Source organism: Heliangelus exortis, chromosome 3 (genome assembly GCF_036169615.1).
Source record: "Heliangelus exortis chromosome 3, bHelExo1.hap1, whole genome shotgun sequence".
Taxonomy (NCBI): Eukaryota; Metazoa; Chordata; class Aves; order Apodiformes; family Trochilidae; genus Heliangelus; species Heliangelus exortis.
In genome coordinates, this window is record NC_092424.1 from 13,578,812 (window position 1) to 13,599,180 (window position 20,369).

The window sequence follows — 20,369 nt, forward strand, 5'->3', positions numbered from 1 at the left end:
CACCGGGCTGCCTGCTTGCCTACTTCTGTTTCCCTGCCTGCCTGCTGCCGGCGCTTCAAGGTCACCCACCGCCCAGCTCGGGGCGGGCAGGGGTCCCGTCGAGGCCCCCATCCCATCCCATCCCATCCCATCCCATCCCATCCCATCCCATCCCATCCCATCCCATCCCATCCCATCCCCATCCCCATTCCCATTCTCATCCCCATTCCCATCCTCATCTCCTCCCCTCTCCTCCCCTCTCGTCCCCATCCCGTCCCCCCCGCCCCCGCCGGGGCCCTCCCACCGCGGTTCTGCCCGCCCTCCTCCGCCGCGCCGCGCCGGGCGCGGGAGCGGAGCTGCGCTGTGGCGGGGCTGGGGGCCGGCGGGCGGCGATCGCTGCCGCCCTGCCGCGGCTGGGGGCCATGCCGGCGCCCCGCCGCCCGCCCGGCCACCGGCGAGGCAGCGCCCGGCGGCGGGCGGAATAATGCGGCTGCCCAGCCCGCAGGCACCGCAAGCGGGGTGCCCCCGCCGCCATGTCCCCCCCGGCCTCGGCGGCCGCCGCCAGCGAAGGAGGCAGCAGCACGCCGGTGCCTCCGGAGGAGGAGGCGGAGGGGGCCCGAGAAGAGGTGAGGAGAGCGGACAGCCCCCGAGCCGAGGGCTGCCCCCCACCACCCTTAATCCTTCCCTCCCTCCCTGCATCCCCGCTTTGCACGGCGCGTTCATTGAGCACCCCGCCGCCGGCCGGGACGGGCTTTGCTTCCCCCATCTCCAGGTGCGGGCCCCCTCGCTGGAAGCCCCTCTTCCCTCCTTCGGCCCTGGTAGGGCTGGGGGGAGAGGAAACCCGCCGGTCTCCATCGCCTGTCTGGCACCTCCGCTGTGCCTCGGGGCTGGGAGCGGAGCAGTGGCCAGCGGCTCCCCGGGATGCGGCCGGGGGATGGGAGGAAGGGTGAAAATCACAAGAGAGAAGCGCGGGGCGCTGCTTGGGCTTGCTGCTATGGGGAGAGGGTGTTATGCCTGGGAGAAATGGATTTGGAGACACCCCCCCCCGCGTCCTGCGCTCTGGCTTGGGGGGAGGGGGGTGTGCCGGGAGGTCGCACGGTTGCCGGGGTCGCTGCGAGGGGGAACCGCGGCGGGCAGCCGAGGAGAAAGCTTGGGGACTTGCTGAATCCCGGGGTTGTCGCTGGTGGCTGCTTTCTGCTGGGGGGAGGCTGGGGAGCGCAGGAGGTGTGGGCTAGGGCAGGCCAGGTACCAGCACAGCCTTGCCTCCAGGCTATACTGCAGTGCCTCTCCATCTGATGACTTCTCTAGCATACAGGCAGCAGATGCCAAAAAGGCTCAGGAGCAGGGTGCTCTGCACTGGGAACAGCATGGGGAGGCAGGTGTGTGAGCCCCTTTGTCTGCCCCCGCAGATCCTGCTTGCATCTTGGGCTTCCCAAAAGGAGAGAAAGCAACTGCACTGGCTATGATGACCCACCTTATGCTATGGGGCTGTCGGCCCATGGAGGGCAGCTAGGCAGCATAGGAAGGGCAGCTTGTTCCTGGCGTGGTGGGTTGTCTTCATGGTGAAACTACAGCTCAAAGGGCAGCTTGAGGGGTTGCTCAGAAGCTGGTGCATCACTCGTCCTCTGCTCTTGAGAAGCTGTGGTTAGCAAATGCTGCATAATCCTAGTGTTCGCTGCCTCTTTGGCTTAGGAACAACATGCATGCCTGTGCATGGTTATTCTATATATACAGATTTATATTTAGATATAAATAATAGTGGGAGAGGAAAGCTGAAGTTCAAGGACTGGGAAGCTGTACAAATACCATATACTCTGCTCTGCGGCTGTTCCTCTGTTCCTGCTTCCTTTCAGCAGCCGTTGGTGTCATGAGCCCAGGCTCTCCAAACAGATCCTGACCAGTCAAGCTCTACCATGAGGTACTTTTCTAGGGTGAGGACATGCTTGTGCCATGCTTGCTCCCAGTGCCCCAGCAGTGCTATGTTCAAGAGAGTACAGTGGCTTTTGAGAGATGGCAGAGCAAGAGCCAGTTTGGATGAAAGAAGCAGAGCAGAGGCAGTCCTCTCATGAGTTTCCCTCATCTACAGCGTCCCCTGCCTCACGGGAATTATGAGAAGATTGTCTGGGCTTTGATTGCTCTGTGGTGGCTGCCAGCTAGGGTGTCAGTGTAAACTTACCCTGCGGGAGAAGGCAGAAGGGCTGCTCTCCATGACCTATGCTGTTTAATCTAAGGGTATACTTCCTGCAGCCAGAAGATATCACCGGCTTCCACGAAGCAGCTGGTGGAGGAGAGGAAAGCTACAGCCTCTCCTGACAGTGCTATGACAGTGACGTGCTTGCTGGTGTCTCACCTGATGCAAGGAGGAGAGACCTTAGGGGAGAGCTGGGATTCACGGACTGTCCTAGGGCAATCCTCTTGCCCTCAGAAATATTGGGAGGGGAGGGTGTCCCTGTTCCTCTACAGTGTCTGTGTAAGACTGTGCTGGCAGTGTGATGGCCTCATTTCCATCAGGACCAACCACCGCTGCCACCATTGCTGAGCCTCTTGGGAGTGTGGCTAAATCCCACCTGTAAGGATCCATTGGCCAGGGCTGGCAGGGAGCCAGAGGAGAGAGATGTCTGGGGACAGGAAAATGGGAAATGAGCTTCACCTGTTTGAAGGTGCTTCATCTTGACATGTCTTGGGTCTTCATGTCTTTAGTACCTTAGATCCATGCAAGGTGCCGCTCAGCTTGTCCCAGTATGGCAAGTAGCAAGAGCTACTGTCCAAAGGCTGGGAGAGCCTTTGTTCCCTCTTGGAATCACATGCATACACTTATATGTGATAGTGGTGAGCTGAACTACATTCAGCAATGCATTTCCACCATAGAGAGTATGAAATGCAAAGGGATAAGCTCTTCATCCTGGGAACAAGTGAAAAATGTCCTGCTGCTCAGGTGGTGACTGATGGAGGGAACCGGTTCTCCTCCTAGCTGGGAGGTAAAATGGAGACCATAGTACCACTGCAGGAGCTGACTGCTGGCAGGGTTCCCTGTCTCCTAGATGCTCAGTCTTCCCCTTTCTTCTGTGGTTGGCAGTGCTGCCAGCCTGGAGCTGAGCCAGCTCTTCCTTCTAGGCAGGTAGTTCCTGAATCTGGGTGGTTGGCATGTGGGGTGCAACATGGTGTTTGCTAGCACCATCCTGACTAGGAGTTGCTGATGTCTGCCCAGGTCTTTGGAAGATGGTGACACTTGGCAGAAATGACTAGCTCCTCCCTGCCTGTCTTGTTCTGGGGATTTCAGGTCAAAGGGGACAGGGCTCATTAAATTGTTGCATGATGTAAGCACATAGGCAGGGCAGAGCCATGGAAACTGGTACTCAGGAGTCTTGTTGGAATTTCCTGCAAGCTGGGGACAGCCTGGCACCCATGGAGCTACCTGAGCCTTCGAATTACTGCTCTGGGGATTTTGTTTAATTTTGCTGCCTCTCCAGGACACCTAACCCTGTGAACCTTGGGGCATCTTGTAAAGTGAGGGCTTAGCTCACATAGCTTTCTGGAGATGGAGATTTCAGGCTGGTCTCTGCAGGGAGAAGCAGGTGGGAGTCATTGGAGATGAGTACATGAGAACACTGAGCTCTGGACAGTTTTATCCTTTGCAGACTTTTTTGAAAAGAGGATTCCCCAGATCTCATAGGAGTTTAGTGCAAGCACTGATGGGGGCCTTCGCTTCTGTTGCCTCTGCCCTGTGCATTGCGGCCATCTCCATTTGCTTAATGTCTTCTCATAAGTCATTCCCTCCATCCCTTCCCATCCATCCCAGGGCAGCAGCTGCAGGTGTGGGACTCCATCCCCTTCCACCTGAGGGGCAATGTCAGAGGCAAACACTATGTATGAGGGAGGGGAGACTGTACCAACTTTAGGCTTGCCCTTAGCAATGTGTGTTACATTTAGCACCCAGGAACCTGGTAAGGGCTGTCTGAGTATGTTCTACATGGTGAACTGAAGTGCAGAGTGTTGTCTAGGGACTTAAAAATGGATTGGCTGAGCCATGGCTGGACCAATTCTGCCCCCTGGCACTACAGAGATGTTCAGGTGCACCTGTGATAGTGGATTTGCTGACCACTCTCCTGTGCTCAAGACAGTGCAATGGGGAAGGCTCTTGGTGATGGAAGGAAACCCTGTCTGCAGTGAAGGAGGGCCAGCCTTTTGCTTCTTTCCATCAGACTGCAGCAGGCAGATGACGATGGCATTTATTATCAGAGCCTGCTCTCCTTCCAGTGACACCGTGTCGGGACGGAAAGGATTTCCCTTTCCCCAGCTTTCTCATCAGCATGTTTGCTGTCTCCAGGGCTCAAGGAGGCAACCTTATTCAGCTGCTGCTTCGGGGGGAGGCCACAGAGCTTGCTATTTGCTCCTGTGAGCCCTTTTCAGTCCGGGAGAGGAGCAGGGATGCTGCAGTTCCTACTGGGATTAGACTCTGCAGTTGACTCCTCCTCCGTCTCTGCTGTGGTTGTATCCCCTGTCGCTGGCACTTGATCAGCTTTACGAAACCCCACCAGCATGGCCGATGTGTATGTTTTACCTCAGAAGCCTAAGAAAAAAGTGTTTGTAAACAGTTTACAGCAGGGGTTATTGTGACCCTGTAAAAGTGCTGCAGTGTCTAATTGCTGTGTAGGCTTAGGAGGAGACCAATGCATGGACTAGAGCCCTGCTAACACAGTTCTGGAACCAAGCCGGAGCTTCACCGCACTCCTGCTGCCCTGCCCCAGCTGGGGAACCGCATTGGGGCTTGCCTGCATCTCTGCAGGGTGGCAGCCTGCATCACCCTTCTCCTGAGCAGGATGACACAGGCAGGGAGGAATGTGAGGGGCTGGGGGGCAACCAGGAGGTAGAATTTGCTTTTCTGAAATGAACCTGGCTGAAGACCTGCCTCCCTGGTGCCCCTTCCCCAAATGTCAAATGAACGAGCTGAATGCTTTGCTTTATTCCTTGTGTTCTGTTTGCAGATCGCCCTCCAAAACAAGGCAGGTTTCTGTGCAAGCCCTTTCACCCCACAGAAACCCCAGGGCTGCCATGTGCCTGCATCTCCTGCTCATAGCCCTGTGGTTTTCCTTCAGCTGAGTAGCCCCCTGCACAGCCTCAAGGACAGGGCTGCCGGGGAGAATTTGCAAGGCAGAAGGCAGCTGTGGGAGAGGAAACCTTCATCCTCTGGGGCAGTGGCACAGCAGTCCATGCTGGAGCTGCTGAGCAGAGCTACCCCATCCCCCTCTCTGGTGCCTGCAGGTCTGTGCTACCCCACCTGCCTTTCCTGGGCAATGTGTCCCTGTTGCCAACTCTCAGTCTCAGCTGGCTTGCTCGAAGAGAGAGGCTCGGTGCTGCTGGTGCCTGGCAGCCCCAGTAGAACATGCCATCATTCCCCTCTGGATGTGCCACCTGCTCTGCTCACGGCAGGCTGGTTGCAGGAAGTTCCCTGCTTCTGGGAGAGAAACCTCTGTTGGAGAGTTGGGCTGGAGCCAACCCTGCTCATTGCAGTGGCAGAAGTCCCACTGGCATGGGATGAACCAAGCTTGGCAAGGTGTAGGGAGGACAGATTTCCATGTGGGGCTCTAAGGGACTCTGCTAGGGCTGGTGGGCTCTTCAAGGAGAGCAAGAGGGATTTCTCAGGAAAGAAGAGGCCAAAATCTGGCCCTAGACCTGCCAGTTACATTGTGACCTCTGGTTCTTGCTTCGAGTTCCCTTTTTAATGCAGAGGTGAAAGTGATCCCTCTGCTTTCTAGCAGCATTAGGCCATTAAACTCTTTGGAATCCCTCAATAAAAGATCTTTCCAGACCAGTGTACTCAGGAATGGAGGAGGTATGGGACCAGGCTTGGACTTCACTGCTCTGGGTGGTGTCATTATAGCTGCTGTTAGCCCCCTCATGGCAGGGTGAGCTCAGGAGCCATGCTGTGTGAAGCTGGGAAGGGAGAGCAAATCTGAAAGCTTCTTAGTCAGTTATAGTGACATCAGCATGAGGCTGGATTTCTTGCCCCTCTCTCTCAGATCTCACCTTTGGAAATTGCTGGGTTTGATGGCATTTGTGTTGGACGAAGTCTTGTGTCTAAGAAAGCAAATAACCACTTTGCATGTTGTCCCTTTGAGTGTGATGCTTTCAGGTCTCGCTGACCAAGCTGGATTAATACTTGAGACTTCAGGGTGCGGTAGAGAGTGACAAAGGCTTCCTTACATGAGGGGTTTTCCCAGGTCTTTGTGAAACCCTGCATCGTTCCTATGGTGAAAGCATCAGAGCAGTCTTGTTTAAAAGTCCTGTTGGTGAGGTCCTGCCTTTTTCTCACCATGAAAGACCTGAGCGTTCCAGAAGCATGGGCTGTCACACTGGCATCCCAGTGCGATCAGGGGCATTTGCTGGCAGCCATGTCCAGCTGCTCCCTGCTGCAGCAGTGCAGTGTGGTGCTCCTTTCTTCTGGCCTGAACACCTCTTAGGACATTATTCTGTATTTACTTTCTTTCCCACTAGAGGTGACTGCATTTCAGTTGTGGAGAAGTACTTAGCCATTTGTGTGGTTTATAAAGCACTTGAGAAGCACTTCAACCCTGGGCTGCCAAGTGCTATGGTGGGAATTTGTATTACCAAACAGAGACCTTTCTAACTGCAGAATGTCTGTTTCTCTGCCTTACAGGCACCTCAGGATGCTTGTGCTGCCCTGGTAGGAGAAATCTGAATGTTGCTGTTGGTCATTACAGGGAAAGGGGGAGAGACTCATTTGTGAGTGGTGAGAGGTGTGGTGGCATAAGCTGTGGTGAGATGATCAGGTAGGACAACCCATCAGCTGGGTTGCCTGTGCTGGTGGGATGAGTGCAGAAGCTGAGGCATGTGGGGAAGATCCCCCAGCCTTCATCTTCCTGTGCTTCAATAGCCTTTCCCCAGACATGGTGCTTGGGGTGCGGGCCAGCACAGTTGCCCTCTGCTGCTCTTCTCCACGTCCAGCTGGGCTCTGGCCATTTCCCAAGGAGAGGCAGAGCACAGCAAAGGGAGGCGGGGGTGACAGCTGTCCACTCTGCAGGAGTGTCATCCTGGGAGAGTTCCCAGCCTCCGGACTGCCTGCTGAGGCTAGGAGCCCTATGGCATCTGCCGTTTTGTCCCTATTTACAGAGCTAAGGTGCCACCTGCTCCCCATCCCCTGCTGCTTCAGCCTACTGACTCCTCTCTTGTTTTCTCTCCCTTCTTCCGGTCCTCTGGAGCAGCAGCGGCCAGTGAAGCAGTCTCTCAGCAAGTCCCTGTGCCGAGAGTCCCACTGGAAATGTCTGCTGCTGTCCCTCCTCATGTATGGCTGCATGGGAGCCATGACCTGGTGCCACGTCACCAAGGTCACCCGGTTGACCTTTGACAGCGCTTACAAGGGCAAATCCATGATGTACCACGACAGCCCCTGCTCCAACGGCTACGTCTACATCCCCTTGGCGTTCCTGGTGATGCTCTACGTGGTGTACCTGGTGGAGTGCTGGCACTGCTACACCCGCAACGAGCTGCAGTACAAAGTGGACGTGGAGAGCGTGCATGAGCGTGTGCAGCGGATGCAGCAGGCCACCCCCTGCATCTGGTGGAAGGCCATCAGCTACCACTACGTCCGCAGGACCCGGCAGGTTACCCGCTACCGCAACGGGGATGCCTACACCACCACTCAAGTGTATCATGAGCGGGTCAACACCCATGTGGCAGAGGCTGAGTTTGATTATTCCAATTGTGGAGTTAAGGACATCTCCAAGGACCTCATTGACTTGGAGAGCTACCCAGCCACAAGGCTCCGCTTCACCAAGTGTTTCAGCTTTGCCAATGTGGAGTCAGAGAACTCCTACCTGACCCAGCGGGCCCGCTTCTTCACAGAGAATGAGGGCCTAGATGACTACATGGAGGCCAGGGAGGGGATGCACCTCAAAAATGTGGACTTCAAGGAATACATGGTGGCCTTTTCTGACCCAGACAACCTGCCTTGGTACGTGTCCCACTATGTCTTCTGGGTGGCGGCTCTGCTGACCTTGTCCTGGCCCCTGCGGGTGCTAAATGAGTACCGCACCTCCTACGTCCATTACCATGTGGAGAAACTCTTTGGGTTTGACTATGTGGCGGTGACACCTGCTGAGGAGCGCTCATTCTGCCGGAGGATGCCCCGTGTCAACACGGTGGACAGCACCGAGTTGGAGTGGCACATCCGATCCAACCAGCAGCTAGTGCCCAGCTACTCGGAAGCAGTCCTGATGGACTTGGTGGGGCTCTCGGGCTGCACCAGCTACTCCGCTTGCCGGTACGGGGGCTACCGGCAGAACTGCGAGCGGTGCCACAGGACTATAAGCAGCTCCTCCATCTTCTCCCGCAGTGCCCTGAGCATCTGCAATGGCAGCCCCAGGATCCCCTTCAGTAGCAGCCGCTTCTCCCTGGGCCGCCTGTATGGCTCGCGACGCAGCTGCCTCTGGCAGAGCCGGAGCGGGAGCCTGAACGAGCAGAGTTGTCCCACCGAGCAGACCCGCCTCTCCAGCCAGGTGACTGTGGAGGAGGAAGACCCCCCTCCTTACCAGGACGCCCTCTACTTCCCCGTCCTCATTGTGCACCGCAATGAAGGCTGCCTGAACCACGACCACCGTCACCTCCACCGCAATGGGTCCTGTGTGGAGACCTCACTGTGAAAGCAGAGGGGGGGTAAGATCTCGTTGTCTGTTGCCTGGCCCAACCAGCGCAGGATTTGGGGAGCGGAGCACAGGAGAAGGAGATAGCCCAGGAGGACACCAGGACGGAGCAGACTCGGCATCTCGCTTCGGCAGCCAGCAAAAGCTCCCCTGCCATGGCTCTGACCTCCTGGAGGGGTGAGTGCTGATGCTCCCCTTGACACAGCACAGAACTCTAGACCAACCACTACATGCAAAAAAAAAAAAACCCAACCCAACCAAACCAACCCCAAAAATGTAATTCATGGCATCAAGATCCAAAGGGGGGAATAAAAAGACAGGCATGATATAGAGAGTGGTGCTTTGGCTCCCAGCCCTGTCTTCAGGCTGGCTTGTGCTCCGAGGAACCAGCAGCCACCAGAAAGCACCCTACTACACCTCTGCCCACCCCGCTGCCCACGCTGGAGTGAGACCCTCGCAGGGTGGAGATGAGTGGGCCCTTTGGGAGCAGCATCTGACTGCCTGCGCATATAGGTCTGGGGCACCTGGGCACGTGGAGCTGAGCGGCAGGTTAGAGCAAAGGCTGAAAGCCACGAATCCAGCTCTTCCCTTTCTCCTCCACCGTTCCCCACCCTCCCCACTTTTTTTTTTAGACCATGCTTCGATTGTTACTCTGTTCTCACTGCTGGGAATGGCACCGCCTCCAGAGGACCCCAGGCTCAGCTCCTTAGGAAGCCTCAGCACGCCATCTCTGAGAGTCAGCATCCCCTAGGTAAAGGGCTTTCAGTCTGGGATTACAGCAGGCAGGCAGCACCGGGGAAGGGATGAATGTGCAAACCCAGATGGAGCAGAGATCTGCGGCGCTACTGATCTGCTTGCTGGAGGAGGGCTCACTGGAGAGAAAAAAACGGGAGGCCCCTGGTGAGCTGGGGAAGGGGGAGAGGATGGCACTGGGATAAGCATCACGGTAACAAGCAGCAGGTCAAGTGGCTGGGGTCCCTTCCTGGCTTTGAAGTGTGTCCTAATCCCGGTTCAGACAAGCATCAAGGAAGGCTCTGGTAGGTTCAGCTGCAGTTCACCTATTGATAATATGGCAGCAGCCTGATGCATGTCTGCAGAAGTGAATTTTGCATGAGATCAGCCTGAGTTCTGTTTGCAGACTGAGGGTTGGAGGTTCCTGGCATCCTGGCTTTGGCAGAATGCTCTGAGGGGCTGGGAGGGAGAAATGCATGAGCATGCTGAGGCACTGGGAATCTGGGCTGGGGAAGTGAGGAGTGAAGGCATTCCCCTTCTGTGGGGCTGCACTGTGGGTGCAGGGCCTGCAGCTGGGAGGCAGGGAGGCATCTGCTGTGAGGGATGCTCTGCAGAATAGTAAGGCTGAGGATTCGTCAGAGGGGAACCAAGCAGTTTGCACTACAGAGTTTTTTCTAGAGAGGCGTGAGAAGTGAGGTGGTTTCTGCACTGCTGGCTAGCCCCTGGGTTCCTTTGCCTTGCTCTTATCAGGTTAGGTTGGCTTCAGATCTGTACTGCCCCTTCTGTCCTGCTGGAAAGATTAACAGTGATGTTGGGCAAGGAGCCTTCATGTCACTGAAGCTGCACCACTGGCTGCAGCTTGCAGGCCCCCAGCTTTTTCTTCTCTGTCAATGCATCCCCAGTCCCTGTTCTCAGGAAAGCTGTCTCCTTTTTCAGCTGACTCTTTAGGGGAGTGCAGGCCAAATCTGCTGGCAATTTCTCCAGACAGTACTGCTTGGCCTCAACATGTTTCCGTCATCCAGTGGGGCAAATAGTGGCTCAGAACAGCAGGTTTTGAGTGACAAGAGCAAGTCCATTAGCATTTGGGCATTTGAGCTTGGTGTCTGTCTCTGCATCCATTGCAGGTGAGCAAGACATAACAGCAGACAGTAAGACATTTCATTTAGTTCAAGCTGGTCTTCCTCTTGCCAATTTATTTATGAAGGGTCTGCTTCTTGTGTCATGCTGCTGTACTGCTTCTGACCAGGTCTTGGAGAGGTTGCAAAAGCACCCTTCCACCACATAAGTCCTCTTTTGGAAGTCATCTCTTGCTGGTAAGCCTGGAGCATTCAGCACCTGTAGGAATTGTAAGGCTCCGCTTGGCTTTTCCAGAGTAATCTGTTTTTCTGCTCTTCATACCCTTTGTGTACTGGTCAGTGTTACTTGCCCTTGTCCTCCTGTTTCTCAAGTGCTAGACTCAAAACGCTGGCAGTTTGAACAGGAAAGGCCCTTGAAATCCCACTCTGTTATGATACTGTCTTGTGGAGACCCACTGGAACAAGTTGGCCAGGAAAGTTGTGGCTTCCCCGCAGTATAGGACTTTGAGCAGCTTGGTCAAGTGGGAGGTGTCCCTGCCCATGCAGAGGAGTTGGCACCGGATGATCTTTAAAGTCCCAACCAGTCTGTGATTCTGTGACTCTAATCTGCCCTTACTATCACTATGAGACCTAGGTGTTAGCTAAAATAAGAGAGTCCCTTTGAGAATAAGGAAGCTTAAGGTCTCCATGTAGGTATATCCTCTCCTACATCTTTTTCTCAACATTATTGGCATGAATTCAAACTGGGTGAAAGTGGCCATAGCCCCCTTGTCTACCCTGGGATTTTCTTGCTTAGCAAGGACATTTGGCTTACTTGTGCTTCTCTCTCTCCAAGGGCCTAACATAAGCCAAGACCAGTTCTGAGGGTCCTTGTGGCTCTGGGGATATAATGGTCTGTGGTTTTTTTTCCTGGTGAATCAGGAGCTATTCAGTCAGTGGAACTGCAATGGGTAATAACTGAGGAGTGTGGTCCTCTTGTCCTTCCCAACATGTTCTTGAAATCTCCTACACATTGCTTAAATTAGGCTGCAATGGCTTGTCTTTCCATCTCCAGCCTCCAAGGTGCCTTGGACAGATGGATTTATGAAAAGTTTGGCAGACCTTTTAGTTCCCTGGGGCAAAGACAGTCCTCATAATAGGGACAGATTAGTAGGGTCTCTGTGCCCCTGTACTTTAGGACCTGCAGCAGAGTTCTGCTTTCAGGCACCTTGTTCTTGGCTCTTTTTTAGACCTCTTCATGAGATAGCCTCAATTAGTTGCTCTGGCCCCATTTTCAGCCATGATGTAGAATCTTATTCTACAGGTGGTCTACTCAGATGGATACACGTGTCTTTGAGGCGTGACTGCTGCTCTGGATCTTGCAGAGTCTTCTTGCTGCTGAACACCTCCCAAGCACATGGTGCCAACCACTGGCACTATGCAGGTCCCAGTGACATGGTTTGTGACCATGCCAGACCCACAGCATCCTGAGAAGAAGTGGGACCTCTTCACTCAGTTGTCTCCACTGCACACCAGGATTTCTCAGAGATCCCTTCCTCAATATTCTTGACCCACCTCCCCACTGCACCGGGTTGAGCTGTCCCCCAAGTCCAGCCTACTCCCTTCTTGTCAGGCTGGAGACCTTCCTGCCCTGTCTTGGGCTCAGGAAAGGGTGATGACATTCTTGGGCATGGAATGAGAGCTGCCTGGTGGATTGGCAGAGAAGTAATAGAGCTGAAGAGGACAGACTGAAACTGGGGTTATGCTCCCTCTCATTCTCCCTCTCTGCAGTGGCAGGACAGCATATCTAGCCAGGCAGGAAGTTCATGATGAACAAATGGGCTCTCCCTTCCCCTCTGAGCCAGCAGCAGGGATGTGCATTTAAGTTTCCTCAAAAGTGTTGGGGAAAGACCCTAGTGCCCTGGTCAAAGGGCAGCTGATTTAATTCTCCTTGCAGCTCAGGTTATCAGCACAGACACCCAAAAGTGGTCTGTCCCTGCTCTCTCAGCTTCTCCTCATTGTCATGGTCCCATCTGCCCTGCACACAGACATCCACCCACCGCAGCTCCAGGCTGAGCAGCATGCGGGTGCCTGCTCTTTCTGCAAACTGGTGTCTGCTCTCTGTCCTGTCTGTGTCAGTGACAACCATTCCTTTGGCAGCTCAGTCGATGGCCCAGTCTGCTTCCCTCATGATAGCCTGCATCCTTGTGCTTAACCTGAATTCTCCCTGCTGTATCCTAATCCCATTACTTCTCCTCCATTGACTGGTGAGTTTAGTTGGCTCTGCTCCTTTTCCCCATGGCCTTCCCGACTCAAGCAGGCATTATCTGGTCTTTGCAGTCCTCCTTTCACCAATCCCAGTGTCTTCTCTCCCACAGGATCTTACTGGGCAAACCCTGGCTTGTGTGATGGTGCAGAAGTGTTCCTGGTGTAGCAGATCTGTCCTTCCTGCTCTGAGCCTGGCCTGGGTGAGAGGAGAGGGCTGAAGGTGCAAGCAATGCTTTGGTCTGCCAGGCTGCCTGCGTCCTCATTTCTGATGCAGAAGATCTCTTCAAAGTGAGCAAAGTCACAGAGCTGCTGGTCTCTTCTGCAAGGAAAGCAGGACAGCCTGCATCACCCTTTGGGAAGGTGAAAGCTGAGTGCTTGTCAGTACAAGTGGGCAATAACTAGAGGATCTCCGCAGTCAGACAGCTTTGGTTTTTTCCATACGTCATTCACCCGTTGCCGCTTTCCATGGGCCAAGAGTCTGGCTCAGCATTGCACTTGTCAGCAGGCTTTCCTCTGGTACTAGGATGAGTGAAGCAGGAACACTGCCATCTCTTCCTGGCACTTCATGGTGTTACTGCATCCCTAGAAGAGAGCTGCAAGGCTGGACAAGAAGTTTGGGCTATTTGCTGTTTCCTGTTACTGCCAGTATACTTGCTAGGTACTTAAAAGTAAGTACCAGATAGATGGGCTCAGCTTTCCTGAATTAGAAAAAGAGAGAGAATGAGCATTCAAGAAGCTCTGGATTAGCTGATCTTCAAGACACATCACCACCCATTTATCCAGCTTTCAGCACACTCTGGAAGCTTCCCAGGCAGTGCCCAGCTCTTTGCTCATGCAGAACCAGGCGGTGACAGCAACCAGCCTGGGAACACTGCATGTCATGCAGACCACACTGAGGAGGGAGATTTCAGAGAGGGCTTTAAGTTTGAAAAACTGTAGGAGCATTTGTCAGGACAAGGAGAGGGAATCTCATCTTGTGTCCAACACCAAGTCTGGCAGGGTCATGCAGCAGGCAAATACTCAGGATTGGTGCTGGGGAAGCTGTTGTTTTTCTGATTTCAAACAAGCACACCCCCCTCTCTTTCTGCTCCCTTTCCTCTCATGCACTAGAGACTGCGGAGCTGTTTAGTAACTCTGATTGATGCCCATGGGGAGGAGACTGAACAGAGAAGTTTATTAAGTGGAAGTTTAAGAAAGTTAGGTAGCATCCAGTGCCAGTAAATCATCACCTGGTGATTAGCCTGTGGGAAGAACAGTATCTTAGAAGCTCTCCCTCCATGACTTCAGGACTGCTCTTTAGCTCTGCTAGAAATGAGCATGGTGCTGCCTTGCTTTTAGCAGGGTATGACTTTGCTGCAATGTGCTCCTACTCTGCTGCAGTAGCTGTAGGACATGGGTCTGAAATACTTCACCACCACCAAGAAGTTATGTTACCAAAGAGCTAATTTGTGATACTTGCTCCTAATCATGTTTTGTTCATATTCAGTGGTTAGAATAAGGTCTGTGTGAATATGCCCTGAATCCATATAGTCTCAGAAACAAGGCACAGTGTTAGTTCTGTTTGGGTATGCTGCCTCCTACGATGCGTGTGGGCCTCTCCACTGAGCCAGGTATGTGTGGGCACTAAAGGCTGGTTCATAGGACCTGGGAACCCAGTGGGGACTTGAGGCTGAGCCTGCCTAGGGCTCTTTTCCCTGTGGGCATTCTGGAAAAATGGGAAAGGGGCTTAGTAACATTTCAGGTAGAAAGTAATGGGCTATATTAATTCCCAGTATAATTTTATTGAAGCCAGTTCTACTATATCGATGTGAGCTTGACTTAGCAGCTCCTCAGAGTGGTCTGTGCTTCAGTCCAGACAAATTAATCTTACTTTGATGCACAGAGTTCATGTTGAGACCTGGCCAAAATTAATGATTATTGAATATCAACTGTCTCTGCAAGCAGTGGGTTGAATTTTTCTGCTCTGCTGCCTCCATCACAGCTGTTCCACCAAGGGAAATGTTATGCCTGTGGACACCATCTCATCAGCTCCTTCAAAAGCAAGCCAACAAGCAAATTCACCTCCACTGCACTGGGAGAGGAGCCTTCTCCCACGAGGTAAAAGAAGTCCCAAGGACACAACTGAACCTTCAAGACCCATGGCCTCCTCTTCTTTTTTCCTTCCTCACCTTGTCTGTCTGTCTAGAGGATGGACAGTTTCTTTGTGGAGTTCAGCAAGCTCCTTTTCCTGCAACTTATAACCAGGCTCTACTAACAGGTACATCATCCACCTATGCAACACTTCCAGAAGCTGCCAAGTTTTCAGGAGCCCGTTACAATGTGCAGCATGGCCATCCAGCACTGAGAATAAGCACAGCAGCTGCTGGAAAGTGAAGTGGGTTTTATTCCTCCCCTCCTCCTGAGGAAGACTGTTTTTTGGGGGGCTTTTTGTTTGTTCATTTGTTTTTTGTAAAATTCATTTGGGGAAATGAAGCTTGTGAGAAATTGGTGCCCATCCTGAACCCTCCCCAGTCCTTTGAACTTTGGGAATGGATGGTTCACCTACTGTGATTATAATTTAGCAGACTTTGTAGAGCAAAGTAACTTCACACCCACAGACACACAAGATTCTTTCACGTTCCATCAGCACAAGCTGCTTCTGCAATTTTAGCTATTCACGTTAGTGAAAGAAAAAGCCTAGCTAGAATGTGGTGAGATGACTTAGTATTTTGTATCAGTCCCACGGTCCCAATGTCCATTAGCAGCACCATCAGTTGCCGTGCTATGAATTTGGACTTTGGATGGCAGCCCACAAACTGGTCAAGATGAAAAGGTTTGGAAAAACCCAAGCCTGAATCTGTGTCTGCAGAAGCAGCTGCAGAGAGAGGATCAGCTGGAAGCAGATGTGGACCCCTGCTCTGCCCAGTCAGAGGCTGGTGGGCTCCACGTGTTCTGCACCTGCACTGCCAGGGAGAGCCTGTCCCCAGGGGCTGAGCAGATGGGAAGGAAGGTGATGGTTCCTCTGATGAAGCAGTGTGCACACCACCATTCAGCCAGGTGGGAATAAAGCAATGACAACTAGAACCCAAAATAGCAGGATTTCACTTTGGAAATGCCAGTGGCTTTTTCAAACTGAAATGAGTCTAAAAACCCTTCACAGTTTTAAGAAGTGCTCCAAGTTGCTGTTCCTTGCTTAAAACATATAAATTTTGATCCCAAGGTGGGTTTAAAGACTCTGCTTCAGCCTTCTCTGTTAGAAATGAGCAGTGCTGGTGGAAAAAGAAAGCTCAAGGAAAACTGGGGTGGTCGTCCTGGGGCATCACAGCACTGTAAGCTGATCAGGAATGGGTACTGGAGTTCTAAGTCTTCCTCTGCCCCTGAAGATGAGTCCTGGCCATCCACCCAAGCATGCTTGTGTGGCAGGGTATGCTTCTGCATGCTGGTGTGCAAGGCTGGGACCCTTACCCCTGCAGGGGGTTGGTGTCTGCACGGCTTTGGTCTGGTGCCATCCATCTGTCCTGGCTTAGAGGGCTTTGTGAGGTGACAGAGCATTGCTTGTTCCTCATGAGAGGAAACTCCTGACCCGGTTTTGGTGGGGAGATGGTGTGAAGTATCATATTTGCTGCAGCAAGTGGCAGGGACCAGGGATAAATGCATGGAGCAAGCTGTGTATGAGAGCCAGCTAATCCCTTGCTAGCTGCCTAAAACAGGAGAACTGCTGGATCTGCTCCCTCACCAACACCCTTCAGCTCTTGTCACTCTTCCCAAACACAATGTGCAAACTGTCATTCCTCTGAGCTAGCTGAACTACCCTCCCTCCCTTGAATTTCTCTGAGGCTGTGCAATACACATAATTTTGGTGCTCTCCCTGCTAGGCATCATGGGCTGGCCATGAAACGCCAGTGGAAGTGATAATCTCAGGGTTGCTGCTGGCCAGACCTCACCATAACCTGCTGGTCTGCCTGTGCACAGCCTTCCATCAGTGCTCCCTGCCCTGGAGTGCCTTTGCTTGCTTTGTGGAGGGACAGCACAGCCTGCAGAGCATTGCAGCACATCCTGGCCTCACCTTTGCAGAACTTTATATATAAAGCCTTCCCAGAGAATTTCACAGGACTTCTCTGAGCCTTGGTAGACAGAGTAAATCTGACAGATTGACATTTTGATGATCCTGATCTCCAGTGCCCCAGTGCTGTCCCTGAGGAGGAGAGGCAGGTCAGCTATTGGGGTGGTGCAGGACCAGGGGATGTAGTGAAAGCAGCGTGTCTGCCAAGGCAATCTTCAAACACGAGCTCTGTGCTTCTGCACTGGGATCGAGGAAGCTTTGCTGTGGGCTGAACAAGGCCCAGCTGATGGAGGAGCTATCTGAGGAGAGAAGGATATCATGCACATGCTCAGCAAGACGTGTGGAGGGGAGGGGCTGTACAAGAACAGCTGTGAAAGGCTTTGCAGTGAGGTGGTTTTTGCAGGAGACATCAGGCGAGACAGGGCTGGAGGCTGCTGGGCTGGAGCAGTGATACTGCGAAGGCAGAAGGGGAACAGGGAGCAGGGCATTTGATGGAGAAGCCCGGGAACAAAGTGGGCTTTCAAAGAAGGCTATGCAAGCCCTGGTCGAGGAGGCAAGCAGGAGATATTTCCAAGTTGAGGTGCTGAGCCTCTCTGGGTTGTCAGAGCAGCGATGTTGCCTCCAAGCCCAGCACTGACAGCTCAAGCACGTGTCACCAAACCGCAATGGCTCTTGCAGCCACAAGGTGTAAATGTCACTAATGAATAAATTGCCTTGTGCCTCAGAGAGGCTAATCCATCGCAGCCAGGGATGGGGATTTGACAGGCTCGGCTATTTTGGGCACAGCCTGTAGGGACGAGGAACTACTTCATTTCTGAGCTGTCCCCTTGCTGCCTAGGGAAGCCAATGCAGGCCTTGGCTCTGTGCTGCTCCCCATCTTCCTAGCTGCATGAGCTCAGGCTCTGTCTCTCTTCACTGAGACAGAAGGAAGAAGCAGGAGAGGGTCTAGGCTAACTCCCCCCATCCCAGCCAGGTCTAGTTGGTGAGGGATTTGGAGGGAGGCTGCTGCACACAAGGCATGGGTGATGTAGGTGCTGGTGGGGTAAAGCAGTGGGTCCCCTGCCATCAGGGGAGCTTGTGTCAGTTTCCTGGGGTGCAGGGCTGTGACCTGCAACGTGCATATTTTAGGCCATGAGTGCTCGGCACTGTGTTTTACAGACGTACTATTCATGTCCCAATTTGGTTTCATAGTTTGCCCCTGTGAGAGGAGAACTGGAAATGCTCCAACACTGCCCCAGCCCAAGCCCTCTCCCAGTTTGAAGACATGGCTCTACTGTGCTGTCCCAGGGCCAGTGCACCTGGGCCCCTCATTCCCCCACTGTTGAACCCCAGTCACCAGCACCCTGGCTGGCTGTGCAGAGGGTCAGCAGCTACCTGTGCGGCAGGGACAGAAACTCGGCATGGACAAATCCAGCCCGATCAGCACAAAGGGAGACTGAACACAGCAGCCATTTCAATGCACAGCCTCTGTCCATCCCCCTCGTATCCTTCTCCTCCTTCCTCAGCTGGTGCTCAAAAGCAACTTGCCATCCTGTTGACGACATATGCCAGTGTGACACCTGGCAAATCGATGCCTGGATCACTGTGAACAGAAGTTGCCAGGCTTGGGAAGTCAGCCACCAGCTCCGGCTGCCACACGTGCTGTGCTCAGAGCAGAAGCGGGGATTGCCATCTGCTGTGGGAGATGCCAGCCGGGTGCTTCTGCTCTGGCCTGAGGGGGTGCCCACTGGCGTAGTCTAAGTGAAAGCCCTTGTGTTATTCCCCCTCTTTTACTACCTGGTCACCCCTTTGCCTCCCCCCATCACTCTGGCACAGACCCATGGGTAAGGGGATGATCTCAGCATGGCTGGAGTCCTGCGGCTGCTGAATGCCACCCAGTGCTACTCACGCTGCATCAGCACAGCGGATGGTGGCAGGAGGGGACACCAGCTCCCAAGAAAGGTGCTGGAGGTTGTTTCCTCCAGAGAGAGGCCCACAGCTTACCTCCCTCCTCAAAGCCATGCAGCTCCTTGGAGATGGATCTCATGGCACAGCTAAAGAATCCAAACTGGCCCTGTGTTGGCAGGTGCCCTTCCCAGCTCAGTGACCTGCCAGTCACCACTCTGCAAGGCAGTGCCACACCTCAGTGTCCAGACCTAAAGGTGACAAGTGATCCATGAACTCCTGGAGTGTTTGCATTCATGCAACCTGCTGTTTCTGCCAGGGCTTTCATTTTTACCGGTATGGCATTTGGTATAATTTCAGCCCTTGCAAACTGGCAGATAGTGGACTGTTGGTCTTGGATGTGGGTGAGTGGTGCAGGCTGCTTGGTTTGGGCTTTGTCCTTTGTCTAAGAGAGTGATTAGAGGGAAAGCAAAGGACTCTCCAGGCAGCAGCTTTCTGTCCAAGCATTCAAGCGTGTGATAGTCCAGGAGTGGGTTTAGAGGGTGCTCAGATGATGTTAACAGCCTCAGCTGTTTGCAGGAAGAGGAGCTGAAAGTACCCTGTAAAGCAAGTCAGCAGTTCTGAGGATTATATGCTTGCCCAAGCCCTTTTCTTCCCATCTCTTCACCCCACTGGCTCTGGTGGCCAGTTCTTCCCCATGTGTCTGCTAGCATGTCCAAGGGATCTCATTGCTGCCCTCCCAGCATGAGCTTTCATTGCACAGCCTGGCTGACCAGACACAGCCCTGTATTTGGAGCCCCAGTCAAGCCCATCAAGCCCCCACCCTACCCTTGCTGCTGGAGCTGTTCCTTCATCAGCCTGAAGCTGGTCTGGGTCTTTGCTGTTTCTGAACACGAATTCTCATCTCATTCAGGTGTGTCATTCAGTGGAAATATTTTGTTAATGCAAATAAAAGGAAATAAATCTATTTAATACCTCGGTCTCGAGGATGGGAAACAAGTAGCGGGAGATGCCCCAGTGGGGAGGTTTCACATCTGCTGCTGGTTTTCTTGTGGACATAGCCCCTGGAGCATCTACAAATAGGTGGGAAGGGAGCTACACAGCCCTGCAAGGGCTCAGGGCCAAGCCCTGCTGGCACCCCTTGTGTGGCCACTGCCGCCAGGGATAGCCTCGCACTCCATCCTTTCTGCTCTACAAGGGGATGACATGGCACAGGCAAAGGTTCTGTTGGCCAGGGGCTGGCGGGTGGTGCCAGCATGGGCATCTGTATCCATCCAGCAGAGCAAGGCAGAAGCGGGTATGTGGCAAACAAATTATTTTGTGAGCACTGGGAAACAGTTTTTATTCTCCAGCTCTGTCAATATGATCTAGCTCTGTCTGTCTCTCTATATATGTACAAACAGTATATCACAATGTTGCCTTTTTTGTTGGAAATATCAAAGTACAAAGATTGTAAACCAAATCGGTGTAATAAAAGTTTCAGATGATTCACTGAGGTGGCTGCCAGCAGTGGGTCTGTGAGCGCTGGTGCCAGATAGGACTGGGAGATGCCTGAAGACCCCTGCATTGCTCAGAGGGCAGGAGGGGATGGAGGTCAGCCCACTTGCTTTAATTCCCCGCTGACCTCTCCTGACCTCAGAAGGATTGAGGCAATCATGTATGTGCCCTGTCCTGTCCTCAGGTGGCCACAGCCCATGGGGCAGAAGGAAGATGCTCTGTTTTCAACCCTCTGGACTGTCATCCAGCAGT

At 53.4% G+C, this 20,369-nt stretch overlaps 1 protein-coding gene across 9 annotated transcripts; it reads left to right on the forward strand.

Moving 5' to 3' along the window:
* The first annotated feature begins 321 nt into the window (after positions 1 to 321).
* On the forward strand, positions 322 to 20,115 carry TMEM151B (transmembrane protein 151B). 9 transcript variants are annotated; one of them, XM_071739340.1, is made up of 4 exons: positions 322 to 605; positions 7,203 to 9,676; positions 12,805 to 13,362; positions 14,676 to 20,115. In XM_071739340.1, the coding sequence occupies exons 1-2, from the start codon at positions 513 to 515 to the stop codon at positions 8,637 to 8,639; spliced, it is 1,530 nt and encodes a 509-aa protein (XP_071595441.1). In that variant the 5' UTR covers positions 322 to 512; the 3' UTR covers positions 8,640 to 9,676; positions 12,805 to 13,362; positions 14,676 to 20,115. The 9 variants fall into 9 exon arrangements, with proteins under 9 accessions (XP_071595441.1, XP_071595443.1, XP_071595444.1 ...); XM_071739342.1 differs by having other exon boundaries at positions 7,203 to 9,188; positions 9,272 to 9,676; positions 12,805 to 20,115; XM_071739343.1 differs by lacking the exon at positions 12,805 to 13,362 and having other exon boundaries at positions 7,203 to 9,188; positions 9,272 to 9,676.
* Positions 20,116 to 20,369: the final 254 nt, after the last annotated feature.

Bases quoted from the DNA above. Each gene is read 5' to 3' on its own strand.
- TMEM151B (XM_071739337.1), top strand. From the start codon at position 513: ATGTCCCCCCCGGCCTCGGCGGCCGCCGCCAGCGAAGGAGGCAGCAGC. The intron at 606-7,202 runs GTGAGGAGAGCG...CCTCTGGAGCAG, and splicing joins CGGAGGGGGCCCGAGAAGAG to CAGCGGCCAGTGAAGCAGTC.